General features: G+C 36.9%; 1 protein-coding gene across 5 annotated transcripts in view; it reads right to left on the reverse strand.

The window, feature by feature from the left end:
• Positions 1-22,522, reverse strand: part of NCOA3 (nuclear receptor coactivator 3) — a 206,826-nt gene that overhangs the window by 48,468 nt on the left and 135,836 nt on the right. For 4 of the 5 annotated variants that reach the window (XM_043989116.1, XM_043989114.1, XM_043989113.1 and 1 more), the window contains 2 exons: positions 5,452-5,556; positions 2,131-2,303 (listed from right to left, as the gene is read on the reverse strand). In XM_043989116.1, the coding sequence (XP_043845051.1) occupies positions 2,131-2,303; positions 5,452-5,537 (259 nt within the window). In that variant the 5' untranslated portion in view covers positions 5,538-5,556. Of the gene's footprint in view, positions 1-2,130; positions 2,304-5,451; positions 5,557-22,522 lie in introns of those variants that run through there. The other variant, XM_043989117.1, reaches the window with a different exon arrangement.

Consider the following 22,522-nt stretch of genomic DNA (forward strand, 5'->3'; position numbering starts at 1 on the left):
CACCTAGCTGCCCCTTTATTTATTTATTCCCCCCCCCAATAATCAAAAATTAAAAACCAAGGCAGGGGTGTGAATAGAAGTGGTACAAAAACTTTCTCAATTCTGAACAGCCACATTCCTATTAACCTGGGTTCTTGAGAGTGATTGAAGATTGGAGAAAGAGCAATTTCTAGATGGTAATGATGGACAATGGTGACAATGGGCAGAAAAGTAGACACTCAAGATGATTGATGATATTGGAGGGAAGGGGGCGACCTGCAATTCCAATCCCTGAGAAGTGCCAGGGTCCTCAACACTCCTAGGTCCTTAATTTATGAAAGAAAAGAAGAATTTAAAGTTCAAACACTTGGCATCAGCACTGCCCTCCCTACACTCTTTCAGTATTCTTTTTCTATTTGGGCCTCTGGTCATCATGAAAGGTGGTAGAAAAGAACTTCCTGATGGGTATGGGAGAAGTAGGTGTCAGGGAAAGACTCACAGAAGAGGTTGCATTTGAGTTGGGCTTGGACAAGAGATTCTAGGATAAGGGTTCTGTTAGCAAAGGCATATAAATATAAAAGTTTACAACATGTAGTGGGAATGAACATCAAGTAGACTGTCTAAAGTAGAGAGTAAGAGAAAAATAATAGTATGAGAAAAGCTAGAAAGGTGTGGAGAAGCCATATTTTGGATGGCCTTGAATGCACACCAAAAAAGATTTGAACTTCACTCAGTATGGAGAAGAAAAATGTCACCTTCTCCTTCTTTCCCCCCCCCCACCCAGGGGAGAGGGATATAATTATATCTATCTTTAAGAAAGATTAGTTTGGCATTGTGATCAATGTTATATTGGAGAGAAGAGAGGAGAGACTCATTAGGAAGCTAATTCAATATTACCAAATTTATACATACAAAAGATTAGTCTGGCGATGGTATTTGGAATCACTCTTTCAACAAATATTTATTGTTTATTATGTGTCAAACATTATAAAAACAAAGACAACCAAATTCCTGCCCTGAAAAGAAACTTACATTTTAATGAGGTAGATAACATGTACGTATGTAAGTATATAAAAGACATATACAAAGCAGACAAAATATAATCTCGAATAAGAAGAGATCAGAACCTGAGGTGACCAGGAAAGGCCTCATGCACAAGATGGCATTTGAGCAAAGGAAACCAGGGATTACAAGGGACAGAAACATAGAGGAAAAGCATGGAGATGGGAGATGAAATATCATGAATTACATCAAGGAGGTAATCATGACTCAGGCATGGAGGGATTGGATTAGAGGGAAATGATGTAAAAGAAACTGTAGAGGTAGAAAGTGACCAGGTAGTGAAAGCTTTAAATACCAAAGAATACTTTATATGAATTCCTAAAAGCAACAGGAAGTCACCTGAGTCTGCTGAAGAGGGGGAATGATTCAGTAAGACCTGCGATTTAGGAAAACCACTTTGAAATGATTCCTCCCCTTGCCCCCCACATACATTTGTGTGCACTATAACAACAGTTCTTAAAAATGTAGTCCATAGACCCCTGGGGATCCTCAAGAACCTTTCAGGAAGCGGAGTATGTAAAGGAGTGCTGAGACCAAAATGTTTGAGAACTACTATGCCATACAGTGGTTCACCCAAAAGTGTATTTGTGCCACTGCCCCCCCCCCCCGGCCATTTGAATGTGAGTTCCTTCTAGACTAGGGCCATGTCTTTGCTTTTCATTGTATCCCCAGCACATAGAAAAATGCTTTGCCTATATTAAGTGCTTCATAAATGCTTAGGTATTGTTGACTGACACATTGAGTTTGGAAGCCTACAGGATGCCCAATTCAAAAATGTATAGATTAGATATTCTTTCTAAGAAGAGGAGCCATGGTTAAGAACAGAGTATCAGCATATGGAGCTACTACATGACAAATCAAAGAAAAGAACCTCAATACAGTTCCCTCTCTATCCATTTGTCATCTCAGTCTACTCAACCCAACTTCACTCAAATACCTGGTTACCTGAAGACTCAGAGACTAACAAAAACATAGCAAAAAGAATTAAAAATTCTAATAGAGCTCCATGCTTGAATTAACAATGGGAATCATCACTAAGTGAATAATTTTTGTGACTCAATAATTGCCTTATTTAAAGTTCCACATTACCTTGTTCCTTGATCTGTCGGATCTGTCTCACAGTTTCCTTTAAAATTGCACATTTATCTGGTTTGACATTGAAACTGTCGATGTCACTGAGATTAGCAGATATCAACTCAGCCAATTCCTCAAGGTATTTACTCTCTTGCTCCCGTCGCCACTTCTCACCACTGCCAGTAAGACTAGGGGAAAGAATAATCATATGATAAAGGCTCTGAATGCAGCAAGACCAGGCAGTGGTACCAAGAGCTGACCTTGGAGGCAGGAGAAACATGGTCCAAATGACCATCCAAACACTCACTACTGACACAACCTTGGTCAAGTCATTTAGCATTGCTTTTCCACCTGTAAAATGAGGCCAGCACCAATAAGACCTACCTCCTAGGGTTTTAAGGATATAAAGAGGTCTGCAAAGCTTGAAGCTTCTATCATTATTAACTCTTATGCCAATGCATCTGTGGTTTCATCAATGGGTAGTACCCTCCAAGGATAGAAATGATGGCCCATACATGTCCTTCCAAAGCTTACCACAAGGGTTTCATCCAATATGCTAGAGGCCTTCTGTTACTTCCTCCACTTCTCCCTATGTTACAAAGTAACAAGAGACCACCCCAGTCATCCATGGGCATATCCCTCACTCTCAGAAACTGACAAAGTTATCTTTTTTCCATCATACAACTTTTGATGACTCTTATAATTCCTTTACTGACTGTATGTTGCAGCCTGCTCACACTAAACACTCAGGTTTCCATTGCCATTTATGTGATGTTCATTTGTAATAATTCTTCAGAGGCGGTAGGGTTCCAGATCTTGCTAACATAAAGTGTAAAACTGGTAAAATGTTTTTATCAAAAATGTGGGTCTGTATAGGAAATTTAGGGTAAGTAAAAGTGCTTTACAATATCCCCAAGGTAATCTAGCACATTCTCTTCCTTCTTTTCAACTCTGGGTCCATCAGTATTGGAGAGGGGTGTAGGTGTGTATGTGGGTGTATATACCCATACATACACATGTACACACATACATACATATGTACATACATACACTGTTGGAACTACAGTGCATATTAGCTAAAAAAAAATCGTGGTCAACAGAAAACAGTTTTTCCAGAACTATGAATACATGAAATTACTGAGAAACTGTCTTTCCATGGTGGTTGTGTTTAAGCTTACACTTTAATATTAAACCATGGTATTAAAAAGCTGGGAGAATGTTACTACAAAGATGAAAGTTACCTCACTATAGAAATAGAAACAAAGATCTTGTCATTCTTAAGCTACCCAAACTCCAAGCATATTCTTTTTTGATACAGAAAATTTCATTAAGAACAAAAATGATTGCAATGTATACAAATGTCACCAAATATCAACTTAAGTCACACTGTGAAACAATTTCATGAGATCACAGAATCTCAAAGTGAGAAGAAAACTTACGGACCCCAAAGTCCTATTCAATATAGGGACTCTGTCAATAGCATTCTTAAGAGAGTCATTTAGTCCATGCCTGAATACCCCTAGTGATAAAGTTATTTAGTTTATGGGGCAGCCTATTCTAAATACTGAACTGCTATACTCATGACAAAGCCATTTCATACCTAAAATACAATGTCTTAATGACAAGAATAACAAACAATCAAAACTTAATGCTATAAAATTGTAATGAAAAACATGGGGAAAGATATGAAAATGTATCTCTACCCTTTTTGGGAAATGTAGGGAAATATAAGCATGGAGCACTGTATATAATAACAGCAGACTCTCTGATTTGTTGGTTAGCTTTATTAACCTTTCTTTTTTTGTTGTTCTATAAGATGCACCACAAAATGTAGTTGATATTGGGCGGGGGGTGGGGGGGGGAGGATAACAATACAAATTTATTTTTTAAAAGGGAGGTTTTGTCTTTTGTGATGTCTCTGTCCCTTGTCTGGTTAAAGATGGTTATCCTAGTACTAGAACTGTGAAAGGTATCTGGTTGCTTTTTTTCCCCTTGGGGGTGGGGGAGTAGAACCTTTACTATTCAGATTACATATACACTTTTATATCGGTACAGTACATGGTTTAAGATATTCCTCTAAATCTACTTTCTTCCAAACTGCTTTCCAATTTTCCCATCTTGTTATTCAGACATTTCAATCCTGTCCAACTCCCTTCATGACCCCATTTAGGAATTTCTTGGCAAAAATACTAGAGCGGTTTGCCATTTTCTTCTCCACTGGATGCATTCTGTCAGGCAATCAGAGGTTAAATGACTTGCCCAGAGTCACACAACTTAGGAATTATCTGAAACTGGATTTGAACTCAGGTCTTCCTGACTCCAGGCTCAGTGTTGTATAGAGAATGATCTTGATGTTTTCCCATGAGTCAAATAGGGAATTCATCCCCAAGTATACCATATTGCAGATTTATCAAACACTGGGTTGTTGGGTTCAACAGTTTCTAATTTTTCTTTGGATAGTCTGATTTTATTAAAAATCTTTGGCTAGTACATTTTTATGATTACTACTTAAAGGCATAATTTGAGATCTAAAAATGCTCCCTTCATTCTTACTCTTTTAAAGTTTCACTTCAAATAATTTTGAATGCATAAAACTGAAAAGCTTTTACTTGAAGAAAAAAATCATTGCAACTGGGATAAGAAAGCTAGCTTTCAACTGGGAGAAAAAAAATCTTTGCAACAACTATCCATGATTAGGTCCTAATATCCAAGAAATACTGATAAGTACCAAAAATAATATTCCCCAGTGGATAAGTAGTGAAAGAATATGAACACTTCCTACCAGACACCCACAGACTGTAGTTAAATTGTATTACGTGCTTATGGTGTTCTAAGAAATCATGAATATTCTGACTACAGGAAATAAAATGTGAAATAAGTGAAAAGAGGAAAATAATATATTCAATGACAAAAATATAAATAAAAAGAACAATCAAAGCTGAATACTACGTAAGTATGATGGCCAAAGCTGTCCCCAAAGAAAAGATATGGGAATGTATTTTCTCCTGCTTCTTTGCAGAAGTAGAAAATTATGGGTGCATAATAGCAAATATACTATTGAATTATGTATTGGTTGATGTATTAAGTTAATGTATTGGTTAGTTTTACTCAACTGTTTTTCCCCTTCTTTCTTTTTACTGTTTTTTATTATATGGGATGGCTCTCTGGATTAAAAAAAAGGAATATATTCGGGGGCGGGGGGGTGAAATCAAAACAAAAGTTGCCCCCAAAAATTTTAATGAGATAAAATAAAATATATTCTCCTGAAAATTAAATTAATAGATGTCTGTAAAAAGTTATGTAATATTCAGTTCATATGAAAACGAACTTTCTTACCCTTGTACTGGAGTATCACATGGCAATTTACGTTTTCGAGAATCAGCAGTCAGTGGATCTAAGGAGTTTTCTCCTAATCCACTCATTTTGACTATACATCAGCAACTGAGAAGAGAAAATAAAGAAATGTTAAGACACAAAATATGATCTATTGTGTAAAAGCTGTCAGGCAACATCATGGCCACATTTTACAATACAGAACAGGAGGACCATGAAGAAGCTGGCATTGTTTTTTTGTTTTGTTTTGTTTTGTTTTGTTTTGTGAGGCAATTGGGGTTGTGACTTGCCAGGGGTCACATAGCTAGTAAGTGTTAAGTGTCTGAGGCCATATTTGAACTCAGGTCCTCCTGACTCCAGGGCCGGAGAAGCTGGCATTGTTAAGAGACACTCTAAACATGTAAATTCTTAACACATTTTTCCTAGTTAGATCTACCTATAGTGTCTTACCTGACAATAGTTTCCCCAAATCCTCTCAAAACTACATGTATTCTAGTGTTTATTTACCCTTCCAAAGTATGAGAAGGATGTGTTCAACTGGCAGCTCAACTTGAATGACCAGCACTGGGATCCTCAAAAATAGCTTGTGGTTGGGGCAGCTAGGTGGCACAGTGGCTAGAGCACCAGAGTTCAAGTCCGGCCTCAGACACTTGACACTTACTAGTGTGACCCTGGGAAAGTCACTTAATCCCAACTGCCTCACCAAAGGGAAAAAAAAAAAAAGGCTTGTGGTTGTAGAAATATCAGTAGACTCTGCAAGGTAAGCACCCTAAGGCATAGAATGCTTTGAAGGGCCACGTCAGGTAGAAAAGCTCAATACATGGCCATAAGAAAGAATAAAACAAATGCTACTTCTTTGAATGCTAAGTTTCCCTAAGAAAAGGAAAGCTTTTGGTTTTTGCTTATTTGGGGGGGAAAGACAGGGAAGACATACATGTTAAGTGGTCATTGAACTCCTTATACTCCAGACACTGGAATTTTTTAAACAACTAATCTTTTTTAAGGGGTAAAGAGATAACATTTGGGGCATGGGAGATGAGAAAGTCTTAAACATAAGAAATTATAAGAGCAAGACACAGACACTGGCCTTACATATGGAACATATCTGGGAGATAAGTATTCCAGAATACAAGGTCCATGAAGGAGAACAGTGTGAAATAAGGCTACAGACATAGGTCAGAGCCACATTGTGGTTTTGAATGCTAACCAAATATGTCCTTTATTGGGTAGGCAATAGAGAACCCACTGGTGTTTTTTTAGCTCAGCAGTGAAATGATCAGAGCCGTGGTATTAGGAAATTGTGTAAAGAGAATTAGAGAGGGAAAGAGATTGGAAGAAAAACTAATCAAGTATCTATCATAATAGTAATAGATTTTTAAAAAAGAAAAAAAAGTAATAGATTATGTGGCACTTTAAAATGTTAGCTAAGTATTTTACACATATTATGTCATTTGATCCTTACAAAAACCCTATTAAAAAACAAACTAAGGGGCAGCTAGGTGGCACAGTGGCTAGAGCACCGGCCCTGGATTCAGGAGGACCTGAGTTCAAATCCGGCCTCCAACACTTAACACTTACTAGCTGTGTGACCCTGGGCAAGTCACTTAACCCCTATTGCCTTACTTTAAAAAAAAAAAAAACAACTAACTAAAGTATTCCCATGAGGTAGGTGCTTATTATTTTCCTTATTGTACAAGTGAGGAAGATGAGGCCAAGAGAGGTTAAATGACTTAGCCAGGCATTTGAGGCAAGATGGCACTGAAGGTCCTTCCAGACATCCATATGCAGCACTTTATTCACTACACCACGTAGCTGCCTCATAATAACATGAATGGAAAGGAAAGGATGGTGGTGCAAGATATTAAAGGGGTATAAGTGACAGGACTTGGCAACTTATTGGAAATGCAAAGTTGAGAAGGAAGAGCCAAAGATAACCCCAAAAAATTTCAACAAGAAGGTGACTAATAAGAGGCAGCAGAAAAAACCAGGAGTAAGACAAGTAACCAGGAGACAATAGTGCCACAGAAGTGAAAGGACAAGAATATAATCTCAACAAGAGTGGTCAAGAGCATCAAATCATACAAAACAGTTAAGGAGAACACAAACTGGAAAAATACCGACTTTGGCATTTAGGTCAGGGATGACTTTCAGGGATATTATAACTCTTTCGGATTAAGGGCATAGCAGTATTTAAGTTTGAGGTTATTTACATACAGTTCAAAATCTGATTTAAAAAGGAAAAGATTTCCATAAGAAAAGGGGGGGGGGGGAGAAGAGAGAAGCTACTCACTCAACCTAATTAAAAACATTTAAAGTAATTGGCTTATGAAATGTTAGTTGACTTCCAAAGACACTTCTTACAACATAGTCGAACACTCATTTTACAGATGAGGAAAACAAGGTGCAGAGAAGTCACATGCCTGCCTAGCTATAATTATCTAAATATTTGGGGAAAGAAGAACTAATTTGGGTTATGAAACGAAAATATAACCAAGTATTTGCCTATCAAATCTATTGACAAATCAAAAAATTTACGTCTGAAAAACCTTGTCTCTCCCAGTAGAATGAATTTTTGCTCTTTGAGGACAAGAATTGTTTTTACTTTTTCTTTGTATCTTCAGTATTTACGCATGGTACCTGTTATATATATAATAAGCTCTTAAATGCTTTCTGATTGACTGAAAACTTTCATCCCCATCAGCTTACAAAGTGCATAAAGATTTTTTTCTTAAATAAAATAAAAAATCTTTTATTTTACCCCAATACTAAGAAAAGTCATACAGAATGATACTCAACTTTCCACTAGGTGGCAGAATTCTACCAAGTGATACTTTTTAAAACTACCATGACCTCCATCCCAAAAGAGGCTACAACTAAGTCACCTTCACGATTTTTAAGACTGAATAAATCATCATTTCAAAAGTTGCACATTAAGTACTCCTGTAAGGGACTAGGAGATATGAAACAAGAACCATAAAGGATCATAAAGAACTGAACCCATCCTAAAATGTTGGCAGTAGAAATCTCTAACCATTTTGTGTTAAAGAAACAAATAGGGTGATGAAACAAAGTGTGAGAAAGGACTTAAAATAACAGATATGATGAAAGATAGCTCAAGGCTAGGGCTTAAAAGATGTTTTGTTAAACTGGTGGGGTTTTTTTTCATTCTCCATGTATAAAGAAAGAAGGAATTCTCCAATTATACTACTGAATTAATTTGGCAGACACCAGAAGTTTTTTCTTCACTCCCCTCCCCCCCCCAAAAAAATTCCTAACTGGATCAAGGAGTTATCTATCCAAGTAATATAGAGATAGGGACTAGACCCATTTTTTCATTGGTATAGGGAAAATTTCAAATGAGTAACCCCCCCAACACTGTAAAAGGGTTTTAAGCCTAAGTTTTAAACCTATTTCACATTCAAAATGTATTCCTCTGCATTAATATTAATGACAGAAAGCTGACTGAATGATCACGTTCCCCTAGTATGTTGTCTGAAATAAAAAATTGTCTTGAAATGTATATCAGGTAAAAAAAACACTACAACAATGCTTTCCCATTAAGTATTACAACATATGTACGAAGTCCTAAATACTTACAAAGTATTTATATTACAACAATCCAGTTCACAATTTCCTCCATGTAAAAGATGAGAAAACTAAGGCCACATCTGAGAAGTTAAATCACTTGCTCATGATCATACAGCTAGCAAATGTTTGAGGCAAGATTCCAACCCAGTTTTCCTGACTAACCAGTTCATAATTTTTGCCATGAAGCCACAATACCTCCCCTCATACTCTGGAAATTTTAGATTTTTTTCTCAATGCTGTTATTCACATCTCAGTGTATTCTTATCGCTGGTAAACTTGTTCAATTTTCACTGAACCAAAACTAAATCCTAATTGCAAAGGAATGTCATGTTCTTAAGAGAGATTACCTTATCTGCATCTTAGGTTACAAAAACCTTATAGGTAAGATGAAGGGAAGAAAATGTCAGTTATAATGTAATCTAAACCAAGGCTATAATATAATTAACATATTGATTATAATTAATATAAAAGGATATAATTTGAGATGGAAGAGACTACTCAAAAGGAGATAAGTTGGGAACCTATTAGAATATAATAATCCAGTGATAGGTGATAAAGAACTGAATTAATTTGATGGTTGATAATAGAGAGGAGAGGACCAATTAAAGGGAACTGCTTAGCAATTAACTGAATTGGTCAGAGTAAGAAAAAGGGAAGAATCAATAATACTCTGAAGCTATATGCAGAATGGCTAGAAGGATGTGGCAGTATTATCAATAGAAATGGGGGCAGCTAGGTGGTGCAGTGGATAGAGCAACAGCCCAGGAGTCAGGAGGACCTGAGTTCAAATCTGACCTCAGACACTTAACACTTACTAGCTGTGTGACCCTGGGCAAGTCACTTAACCCCAATTGCCCCACCAAAAACAAACAAAAAACAAATAAAGAAAGAAAAAAAAAGAAAAGAATAGAAATGGGTAAGTTAGGAGGCACATCACACTCTAAGTAGAGAAATTCAGTTTGGGAGAAGTTAAGCTCCTTGAGGAGAGGGGTTATTTTTTGCAATCCAGAAATGTAAAACTCTCAGGGGACAGTTAAGACTAGAAATAAAGATTTAGGAGTCAAATAAAATTATAAGTCATAGGATAACTACAACTGGAAAAGGCCATAAAAGCCCAACTCATTTTTTACAGATAAGGAAATTGAGGCCCAGGGAGACAATAAACTATGGAGGTACTAAGACTGTCAAAGGAGAGGGTAGAGTGAAAAGTTTGAGGACAGAATAGAAATGACCAAAATTAGGGGGCAGTACTACTAAAGGCAGGGAAGGAGACTAAGAAGGATCCGCCCCCCCAAAAAAGGAGGAAAACCTGAAAGAACAATGTTTCAGAAACCAAAAGGCAAGACCTTATCAAGAAGGGAGTAGTCAGCAATATCCAAAGGTACAGAAAGGTCAAACTGAGGACTAAGTGGTCACTGGATTTAGCCATTAGGGTAGCTATTGGTAGAAGCAGATTCTGTAAAGGGGTTGTGATGAAAACCAAATCTGTGTGGGGAGGTATGGGGTGGGGGGAGACAGGAGAAGGGAGGTTGAGGTTTGATGGTTGTTACAACAGCAAAGGAAGCAAGTACAGACTACTCTGTGTACCAGTTTAATAATGAAGAGGAGGAAAGAACTAGGACAATGGCTTTGAGAGACCAAGAGGCAAAGCAGAATCAAGGGAAAGTTTATTAGGTTGTTGCCTTGGTATGTTTTACACAAAAGTGAATGAGATCCAAGAAACATGAAGAAAATGAAGTTATGGAGTTCATGAAAGTATCGATAAAATGATCAAAATTCTCAAGAAAACTAGAGGTAAGTAGAACATAGGCACAGCTAGACGCAGGGTTACAATCTGTCAAAGAGGAAGACAACCTCATTGTTTGGAACAAGGAAATTAAAAAGAATAACAAGAGCACGAGGAAAGTGTTAATGATACAGAGACATGGGTACTCACACTACCTTAGAGGTGAGGGAGGTGAAATAGATGAACTAGAAGCAAAGAAGGTGAAGGCAGAATTGGGGGTTTGAGGAAAGGAGATCAGGCTTTGAATGGCAGCTACAGGAAAGAAAATACAAGAAATGAATTTAAAAGGAGTTACAAGGAATGCTGATGACCCAATTCAAGTTAAAGGGTATAAATGACAGTGCTGATAGCATAGCTAAAGGAAGTCATTAAACTATCTATTCGACATTAACAAACTTAGACTTTTTCTTGGACCCAGTACATCAAATTCTCCAAGAACAGCACCTTTTTTCAGGCCATAGAAATTTTTAGCTCCAGAGGTAATTATGCATAGTTATTAATGCAAAAACCACTAATTAAAAACAATGGTAATGATGCTTATCCATCAAATATGAAGGTATAATTACTTCAGGTACTCAATATTTCTCATGCAATGAAGCAGAGAAATAATTTTAAAGCATGTTTCTTTCAATACCAGATGTAACAGCCTTTTCCTAATTTATCATTAGATATGGATTAAGGTCTTTAAATTAATTTGACCAGATTTCATTATACACAAAAAATATTTTTAAGAGACCACACATAACATCTACATAAATGAAACAGGAGCAAAACTCATCATTATCCATCTATCATTTATACAGGTTCCCAGTAAAACAAAAATACTCCTCTCACATACTTTTTCAAAATTTGATTACAATTCTTCTAAGTCAAATTGTTCAACAAAAGTTGGTTGCCTAATGCACTAGTGTCAAACGATAACAGAAACAGATCCCTGCTGGACACGTATTGACTTAGAAAAAACCAAATTAACATTATGTTTTATTGTATTTTTGTTTATTTTGCTAAACATTTCCCAATTATATTTTAATCTGGTTCTAGCTGCACTTCAGTTTTGTAGCCAATGGACAATAAGTTTGACACCTCTGATCTCATGAATGATAGTTTTAACATGAAAAAAACCTGAGTTTAAAAAATCAACTTTACAAATATAGGATAAAGATGCAATTTTACAATAATTAGCCTGAAAAAGACCAGGCAGGACTTTTGGTAGACTACTGTTGTTCATCCTTCCTTTTCCAAGAGGTTAATGACATCAAAGAGTGATGTCTTGACTTGTACATGAATTGGATGTTGTTAATAGATTATTTTTCGGGGCACCTCTGGGGTACATTCCAACACAAGTTCCTCAGGCTCTCTGAAAAATGGCATGGAAATTTTGATATACAAAAAAGTCGGGGGCGGGGCGGGGGGGGGGGGGGGAGAGTTAGGTGTCACAGTAGATAAAGCACCAGTCCTGGATTCAAAAGGACTTGAGTTCAAATCCAGCCTCAGACACTTGACACTTATTAGCTGTGTGACCCTGGGCAAGTCACCTAACCCTCTTTGTCCCACCCCACAAAAAAGTCATAAACAAGAGGCATTACCTTATTTTGTGATATTTTAAATTTTATTTTAACACATACATACACATTTAGATCATTACAACTGTTGTCATTATGAGGAACATTTGATCACATTTTCTCAGCTGACCAGGGCTTCAGTTCATCTTGTCCCCATTATTTATTAGGGTGTATGTATATGTGTGTGTGTTTATGTATGTGTGTATACACACATATACATATGTGTATATGAGTGTATACATGTATGCATGTGTGTGTATTAAATGCTAACAAAATACTGACAAAATTATCTTGTTCCTGAGACATTGTCCTAACTTTTCTAGGTATTTACAGAGGGTGTGTTATTATTTCTCAGGTATTAGTAATCAATATGTACACCTTTCTTCTGGATCTGCTTCTTTCCTCCTCTTCTTTCCTGACACGGGGTCCAAGAATTCAGCAGCCTCTCAGGTTAAGCCAATGGCATTGCTAATCAGCACAGTACCTCTGAGCAGTGCCACAACTTGCAGGGGCTCACCATATCAGTGCTGAACTTAGCTGGGCTGCATGTCAGAACTTTTAAATTCAAGTTACCTGCCAGCCTGTCCTTTTAGGAGAAGGATTACAGGTATGAGTAGGGTAGTCACTATGTCCCAATCCTATTTCTTCATATTCTTTACCTATCATTCATCATGATGCAATAAGAATTACAGTCTCCAGGGAAGAAACAACAGCCATACAGATCAATACAAATACAAAGTAATTTCAATGGGGAAAGAGGATTAACAAGTAGACCTGGAAAGAGCTTGTAGAGGAGGGAGTCTGTAGAAGAGTTCACCTGAACTATACTGAACTCCTTATCTTCCCCTCTTCCTAACTTCTCTGTGAAACATTTTCCCAGTCGCTCAGGCTCACAATTCAGGTGTCAATCTCATGATCACCTCCCAAATCTGATCTGTTACTTAGTCCCATTGTTTCTTCTTTTGTAACATCTCTCTTTTATGCCCCCTTCTGTCCTCTGACACAGCTGCAACCCTAGCATAAGTCCTCATCAGCACACACTTCAACTACAACAGCCTTCTGGGTGGTCTCCCTGTCTCAGGTCTCTGTCTCTTCCATCCTTCACTAAGCAGCCAAATGGATCTTCCTAAAACACAGGTCTGACCGTGCCGCTCACCACTCTACTCACTAAAGTCCAGAGGCTCCCTATTACCTCTAGGATCAAATATCAAATCTTTTACTTAGCTTTTAAAGCCCAACCTAGCCCCATCATACCTTTCCAGGCTTCTTCCATTTTCACTGGCTATCTCCCATGTCTGGAATGATCTCCTCCCTTGTACTCTGCCTCTTTGCTTCCCTAGTATCCTTCAAGTGTCAGGTAAAATCTCCCCTTCTATACCTTTCCTGATCCCCCTTCATTTGAGGGAGAACCCTGTCGATTACCTTCCTACCTCCCAATTCTCATTCATATTCTCTCTCTCTCTCTCTCTCTCTCTCTCTCTCTCTCTCTCTCTGAGGATTAAGAACAATACACTCACATCTTTCAGCTCTGGACATTTTCTCTGCTTGTCTCCCATGTCTAGAATGCTCTCCTTCTTCATGTCCTTACTTCCTTGGCTTCCTTTAAGTCCCATCTGAAAATTCCACCTTCCAGAGAAAGCCTTCCCCAACATTTCATAACTCTAGTGCCTTCCCATGATCAATTATTTCCTATTTATCCTTTATGTAGCTGTCTGTACATATGTATTGCACAACATACATGCTGTTTGCCATTAGACTGTGAACTCCTTGAAAGAGCTGGTTTTGCCTTTCTTTGTATCCCAACCACTTAGCAAAGTGCCTGGCACACAGTAAATGCTTAATAAATGCCTACTACCCTATTCCCCAATTATTAGAGACATAGATTGTTTTCAGTGTTCTGCCATTACAAATAGTGCTGCTATAAATAGGACAATCAGTTTATAAATGGCTACATTTCATTTGTAAATAGTTTTTGGTGAGTTCAAATATAGGTTACTTGGTGTTTAGCTCTGAGCAGTATAATAGGGCCTTTAAAAAAAGTCAGATGAGTCTATATTCTATTTTGAAGTCTATTTTCTAACTCGGCAGAACTCTTTCCTCTAAACAAATTGTTTTAGAATTACAATTAAGATAACTAACTCATTCAAAAATAGAATATCAAATCTCCAACCCATATACACAATATGAAGGTACAAACATTTTTTTTAATCTGAATATATATGATGCAAACAGAATCCTGCTCAAACAGGGTAAACTAAAAGGTGTAATACCTTTTAAATGCACTAAGACTTTGCAGGTGCCTGGAATATATTATAGTGTAGATAACAATAAAAATAGATAGCATTTATATGGTGCTTTAAGGTTTACAAAGGTCTTTGCAACTATTACCTCCTTTGATGCTCATAAACACTCTGTAAGATAGATGGTATTATGACCACATTTTTACAGATAAGAATACTGAGGCTCAGAGAGGTGTCATGATTTTCCTGGAGTAATTCAAATAAATGAGTGTTTGAGACAGGTCTTCTTGAAGTCAAGTCCAGTGCTCTTTCCACAAAGCTACCTAGTTATTAAATGGCAAGATTAAGTTTAGCTAAATACTTTGTGTAGATATTTAAAGTAACACCAATCACCACTGAATGTCACTGTCCAGGCAACCCTAAGGTTCTAAGTACAGAGAATATGTTGAATTGCAAGGGTAAGAGAAAGGTCTTCACCATGATCTCCCTCCAGATGATGAATATAGTGGAAGAAAACAAAATACTGAGGCATATGCAAAATAAATGCAATGTGAGGTCAAAATGGAGAAATATTGGGTAAGCATGGTCAGGAAAGGTTTTATAGAAGAGATGGCATTTGTGTTAGGTTTTAAAGGACAAATAGGAAGGGATTCAAAAGGTAAAGAAGGAGGATAACTTACATTCAAGGCATGGGAGAAAACGTGAATAACCACAGGAAAGGGGATGAGGGTGGCCAGAGAGGGCTTTAGTCTAACTGAAGCATAGTGTACATGGAAGAAAACAATATGAGACAGGGCAGGAAAGGTGGAACAACACCATACGGTTCAAGGAACTGAATACTATTCAAGGATGTTAGCATTTTACACAATGAAGAGTCACTGAAAAACTCTGAGCAGAAAAAAATCATATATCTAAATGGATGTATAATGTAGAAGGAATTGGTATAATGTAGAAGGAATTGGTATATTTAACTCTGTAACTCCTAGAATACTCAGATGCACATCCCTGGATAGATTTCAGAGGGGTTCATGAAGATGTATGAGAAAAATGAAAAAAAAAAAAACCTCACTAATGTTTTTATTTCAATATAATTAGTTTCCTATCTAGTCATACATATTCTATTTTATGCATTTAAAAATATTATTGTGAGTGGGTGTTGATAGGTTTTCACCAGATTGACAAAGGTGTTCAAAATGATACAAATAATATAAGAACCCCTGCAATAACGGTAGTATATATAAGGAAATTTTCATAATACTTTAAGTTAGCTCAAGCAAAAAAAAAAAAAAAGGGGGGGGGACACAAAAAATTCAACTAGCCTACAGGAAAATAATTGGGCAGCTTAAGTGGTTCAGAATGCCAGGTCTAGAGTGAGGAAGACTAATCTTCCTGAGTTCAAAAACTCTGGTCTCAGATATTTACCATCTGTATGACCCTAGGCAAGTCATTTAATGCTGTTTGCCTCAGTTTCCTTATCTGTAAAATGAGCTAGAGATGGAAATGGCAAAGCACTCCAGTATCTTTTCCAAGAAAACCTCAAATGAGATCATGAAGAGTCAGACAAAACTCAACAGCAACTGACCAACAACATGGGGGAATGGTAAAGAATCTGGTATATGGGTTAATAATATAGACCTACTCTACCTTTTAAATATTCAGGGCTAATTATATACTATAGAGCATGCAAATGGACAAGGATAGAGGAAGTCCAAAAGGAAAAAAATATATATCAACAAAAGCTGCTTACATTAGATAATTTATTAGTGTTGGCAGGTAGAAGGGGGAGGGGTTCTTAAGGGAAACCATAACAGAGTGGTAAAACTGGTTAACTCAATAATTTAAAAAAGTTAGCACATATCACAATTCCACGTAAAATATTTTATTCTTCTTGAATTAAATTTGTTTCTTAAAGTTTCCTAAGGGGGAAAAACCTAAGAAAAATACCAACTGGGTATTTTATTTGCATATCTGTTAAATTACATTCACTAAAAATTCAAATGGCATTATAGGTGGTAAGGATTTAATTCAGTTATGAATGAGGTAACTGGGAAAGAGTAGAGACAAAGATCAATTACACATGAATCTTCTAATATTCTAACTAGCATGTGAGAGAGGCTTGGAACCAGAATCCACTAGGAGAGCTATTGGCCCAACAAGTAGAGGAAATCTGACAATAAGCCCATCTCAGATAAGTTATTCCTTCTCATCTCTACAAGGAAATGGAATGCCCTGGAATTACTTCTCTTTTAACCACAGCCACTTCTCAGAGCCAAAATACTCCCTCCTGCCTCAGATGCTCCTACCTCATATGCTAGTTCTGGAATCTTAATCAAAACAATACTGTAAAAACTACTTAAAATAATTTCTCAATCTACTTCCCCTACTTCCCTAAGGCTCCACTCACCTTTCCAATATCCTCCCTAAACCTCCCCCACTTCCAAATTATTTCTCTAATTAAAATATAAATTTCTTGAGGACAAAGAATGCCTTAACTTTTGTATTTTTGTCTAAAAGAAGTTCAGGGTTTGGCATCCAGAAAGCACTTAATAAATGATTTTTCAAATGAGATATTTGTATAGCGCTTAGTACAGAACCCGGTACATAGTAGGCAGTGTATAAATGCTTATTCCTTTCCTCCCCGCATCCATTTTACAGTAGATTTAGTGATCCCCTGAGAGGCCAACCAAAGCAAGACTTATGGAAAGCTTTTTTTGGTTTGAAGAGGACAAATTGGGAAGGAGAGGGTCAAGGCAGGTACAGAAAGATGGCACTTCTTTTGCCACAGGTTTGATGAAGGGGAAGGATAAAATGGGACCATAAAGCAGTGGTATCAAACTCAAAGAAAAAGGTTCACAAAACCTTACATGAATATTTCTGAAGGCCACATATTGACGCAGAAAACCACAAATTAACATTATCCATGTTTTGTTGGTTTTTTTATTTATTTTGTAAAATATTTCCCAATTATACATATATATATATATATATTTTGTGGGGCAATGGGGGTTAAGTGACTTGCCCAGGGTCACACAGCTAGTAAGTGTCAAGTGTCTGAGGCCGGATTTGAACTCAGGTACTCCTGAATCCAGGGCTGGTGCTTTATCCACTGTGCCACCTAGCCGCCCCCCCAATTATATTTTAATTGGGTTTCAGCAACACTTAGAAGTGTTGTGGGCCAAGTGTCTTGACATCTCAGTTGTAGAGCATCAGAACAGAACTTAGTCCCAAAGTGATACTGGGACAGGTACCATTAATAATACAGTCAAAAGCAAAATCATACTGATCCCAGTGCCTGCATCAGCACCAACCTATTAAGTTCCACTCTTTTATTTGTTTAATACAATATGGTTCTCTTCATTTAAAAAAAAAATGTACATTTGTATTGCTAAAAAAGAGAGTAGCATTTTTTATAGTTAACAAAAAAGTGTTAAGTAGAGAGTCTATTGGGGAGATGCTTAAACTGTAGTACATGAATATAATGAAATAGCAAAGTAAAATGAGCAGAACCAGGAAAACATACTTACAATATCTGCAACAATATATAAATGGAAAATGCAAAAATTGTGAAATAATCAAAATATTGCCATAAAATATACTGTTAAAAATGGACCCAAAGACAACACATAAGAGTAGTATCTCTCTTCTTTACAGAGGTTGAAGACTACCAATGTAGAAAGACAGCTGTGGAAAAGGTGCTATTAGTACTTTTGATCAAAGCAAAGGCATTTAAAAAAAAAAAAAAGCCTGCCTCAGAATGAAGGACTAACCAACCATGTTCTGTTTTATTTAATTACTAGGTTTTTAAAAACATGGTACTGGGTTTTGCACGACCTCCTGTCTTCTCCCCTTGCCCCCCACAATTTTTCATTCTTCACAAGAAAAGCTGACCCTCTGATAAGTATAGATTGGAAAATGTAGTTAATGTAAAAACAATAGATCAATAAAAATAATTTCAAATAATTTAAACACAAAGATATTCATTTTAAAAACATTGTTCAAAAAAACAAAAAATATATAATACAGTACATACTTCATATAATTTCAACTAAGTGATAGTGAAGCCAAACTGGCTCCTTCCTGCAGACAAAGAAAGGAAGTCAAAGAAAAAAAGACTCCAGAATCCATGAGTGGCAGTCCCTGATACCAAAGGAATTCTTTGCCTCTGTGAATCCTTATCAAACTAATTCAAGATTGATGTACTGGAGTCTGACTAAAGTTCTCAGCATGAATAGTTTTCCTTATAGTTTTGCCTCTCAGAAAACAGAAAAGTTAGCTTTGTGTTTTATGTAACATCAATGTTTTCAATAAACTTTAAGAAGTGTCAGGTTCTGGTACTACTGTGATAGTAATTTTCCATCTTTGATTTTCTTGTATATTTTTATATTTGGGGGAGATCAGGGACTTTTCTCCTAGTTAGAAAGTTACTGGGATTGCTCAAATCTGTCCCTTGGGATGTGAAATTTTACTTAAGTTTCAAACGTTCCTCAGATAAGTCAAAAAGACTAGGTAATTTGACTTCAGGAAGGATTCATCTGATACCTACTCTGTAGGCATATAAATCTCTCCTCCCAATCAGCCTATTGTGAATACTCTAAATGTAGTTTAATTTGTAACCTGACTTAGTTTACCCATACAGTCTGTTTAACTAGGTTTGTTTCCTTAGGGGACATATGAGATTATGGTTCTACTTAACTAAATTTGTTGAACTTTTATGACATTGAAGGAAGCATGGGATTATGAATCTTTTTTTTAACTTTTATAGCCTAAAAGAATGCACAAGGTTGCAAAATCTAAAAAATAATTATTTCTTTCATTCTGATGTAATTTTGTCTCTAAGAAGTCTTCTTAGAATCTTAATCTTTGTTCAAGTGGTTTTTTTTTTTCCTGAAGTCTAAACTTGTGCTTAAACATAATAAAACTTAGGTTTTTACCTCTCTAATGTCTGTGCTGTAGTCGATGTAGTTCAGCAGCAGGTACCTACCATGTGGAACTCAAAAAAGGAGATTTTTCTCCTATAGCAATAGTATTCCTCGAGTTTCAATTCTCTGGTGTTATGGGCCCTGGTGGGTGTGTTTCCACTTTATCTTGCCCCAAGTCAGGCCCAACCATTTCCAAACCATGCCACCTGCACTCTGGTCCTTCTGCTCCTGGGACACTTAGCTTTGATGGACCAGCTTTCACCCATCTTGCCCATAAGCAGACTTCCATGTAACATGTAGTCATTCATTTCCAAACCACACAGCTCCCCTGTACCCTTTGTGTCTTTCTCTATTAGTATCTAAGTTCCTTAAGAGTAGGAACAGTTACAAAAACAACAACAACAAAAAACTGAAGGGCAGCTAGGTGGCGCAGTGTAAAGCACCAGCCCTGGATTCAGGAGGACCTGAGTTCAAATCCAGCCTCAGAAACTTGACACTTACTAGCTGTGTGACCCTGGACAAGTCACTTAACCCTCATTGCCCAGCAAAAACAACAACAACAACAAAAGAGTAGGAACAGTTTTGTTTGTTTTGTATCCACTATGTCTGGCAGATTTAGAATGAGATCAATTCAGTAAACTCTTTTGCAAGCTAGTCCAAGAACACCTTCCAAGCATTGTATCAGTCTTTGTGGTTCCCCATAATAAAGAGCATCCATTTCAAGTTGAAAGATAAACATAACAGGAGGCTAATTCACAATAAGATGTGATTATATTTACTCTACAATTAGAGTAAGACTGCCCAACTTTAGGCACCAGTATCTTAGAAGAGTATATATAGTGTTCACTTGGCATGGTATAGAAGTAACACTAAACTTTCTAGATTAAAATTCCAAATCTTATTAGTTTTGTGACCCTAAATCCCTTCCCTTCTCCAATCCTCAATTGCTTCACAAATAAAACGAGAAGATTAAAGTAAATAATCTCCGAACTCTAAAATTCCTAAAACCCTAGGGTTGGGAAAACAAGAGAAAACACAAGAATAGAGGAGAGACTACCAAAGGATGCTTGATAAGAAAGGTTGATTCACTGCAATACATAGACAAGTAGTGCCAAAAATATTAAAGAGGAAAAGCAAACCAATCTCTTATTGTAAGCAATGAATACCAGTTTATTCCTTGCCTTTGTTCTTGGTCCACTAAGTCATGGGAGCAGCCTGTACACATCCAACCTGCCAAATCCAGCTAAACCTCCCAAAGATCATATTAGTTCCCCATAGTAGGAAACAAAAAATCTAAGGACACCAGACAAAGAATAATGGATCCTGAAAAAAGAAGAAAGTAGAGGACAAAACCGTGATTTGTGTGGCTATTCTTACTTCTGTTCATCTCTATCCTGACCAATAACTACTAGTGTGACTTTCAGCAAGTTACTTCTCTCTAGGGTTCAGTTTCCTTATCTGGAAAATGAAAAGGCTGAACTAAATTATCTAATTTCCCTATAAGCTTAAATTGTATTATTTTAATGTACCTTTTCTAGTCAAGAGCTGACAGAGTAATGAACTACAGAAGAAGAGATGGGATATATGACTGAAAATGCGTTCAGAATCAGACGACATCCAAGTCACCAGAGCAGGAAAATTCCCATTGGAGAAGAATGACAAGCTTCTCAACAAAAGGTTTAGAGGAACAATTATGGTTCTTTGTGATTAGAGACTGGCTATATGATTGTGAGCTGGTTGTTTCTACTAAGTACTCAAAAGCATAGGCTATTTATTCTACAGAGCAAAGAGTAAATATATGAATGCCTTCTGAGGTAATCCAATCCAATCCAATGCTAGTTACACTTAACACTGCCTTCTTAGAGAAGGACAAGCTGTTCTCAGTAAGTAAAGTGCTCACATAGAGGTTGAAATAAGCAAGACAAGGACACTCTCAGGGTCTCTGAAAAAACCCTAGTACCCACTGTAAAACATGGAAGATGCACAGGAATACCCAACGTGGCTTGCCTACATCAAAGAAGGTGCTGTGCTACAAGAGCACAGCAGAATCGCAGTAGTGAAAAGGAAACTTAAGCTGTGCAAATCTAGAGAAATCTCCATCCCAAATGTTCACATGGGCTCTTTGTACCTGACCCATAGCAGAGCCTTCTGAGCTCATACTGGATTAGTCAGCCACAGTCAAACACACCATACTTTGACTCCCTCATCATGATGTCATTGGTCTTCTTTCAAGATGAAGGACCACCAACAACAGTTACACCTAATCTCTATGGTCATTGTCAGTGTTTCATGGCAGTAAAAAGGCTGGGATTTGGGTTTGGGTTTTGTTGCTATTGTTTTTTTTAAATAATAAGGGAAAAACAAAGGTACCCAGTAATAGAATGTCATGTCCCTATTGTAACTAGATTTTCTGTAATTAAGTACTAGTGCCAAAGTCCTTCCACTTCCAGACCAGTTGCTTATCCACTAGGCCTGACTGCAATCTTGTACAAGGTATTATTAAATAGGCTAATTAGTAAGTATTTCTGGGTGTCACTGGAGAATTACAGTAACTTAAGGAAAAGTTTCAAACAACAGCTGTGCATTTGAATTGATTTACAGAAAACTGCTAGAAGCACTATGTAAAGCAGAGGCTGTTCAAAGTAATTAGAAAAATAAATTGCTCTCGGGAAATATTTATGAGGCATTCAAATGTAAAAGCACACAATGAAGTTCTATCCAAAAAATTGTGGGTTCCAAAATTGATACATGTACTCAGACTACTGAGTAGATAATCACTGCTAGACGGTCAAAGGGCTTAATCCTTCAATATTTTCAAAAAAACTAAACTAAAACTGTAGCTTCCAAAGGGTAATCTAAATGGCTCCATTAATTTAACTGCTGTGCTAATAAAAATTTAAAGCAGAATTGCTGAAAGGAATTAAACTTCCTATTCCAAGGTAGACTTTATGACAGTGATAAATGTGTAGTATAGGGTTA

Source organism: Dromiciops gliroides, chromosome 2 (genome assembly GCF_019393635.1).
Source record: "Dromiciops gliroides isolate mDroGli1 chromosome 2, mDroGli1.pri, whole genome shotgun sequence".
Lineage (NCBI taxonomy): Eukaryota > Metazoa > Chordata > Mammalia > Microbiotheria > Microbiotheriidae > Dromiciops > Dromiciops gliroides.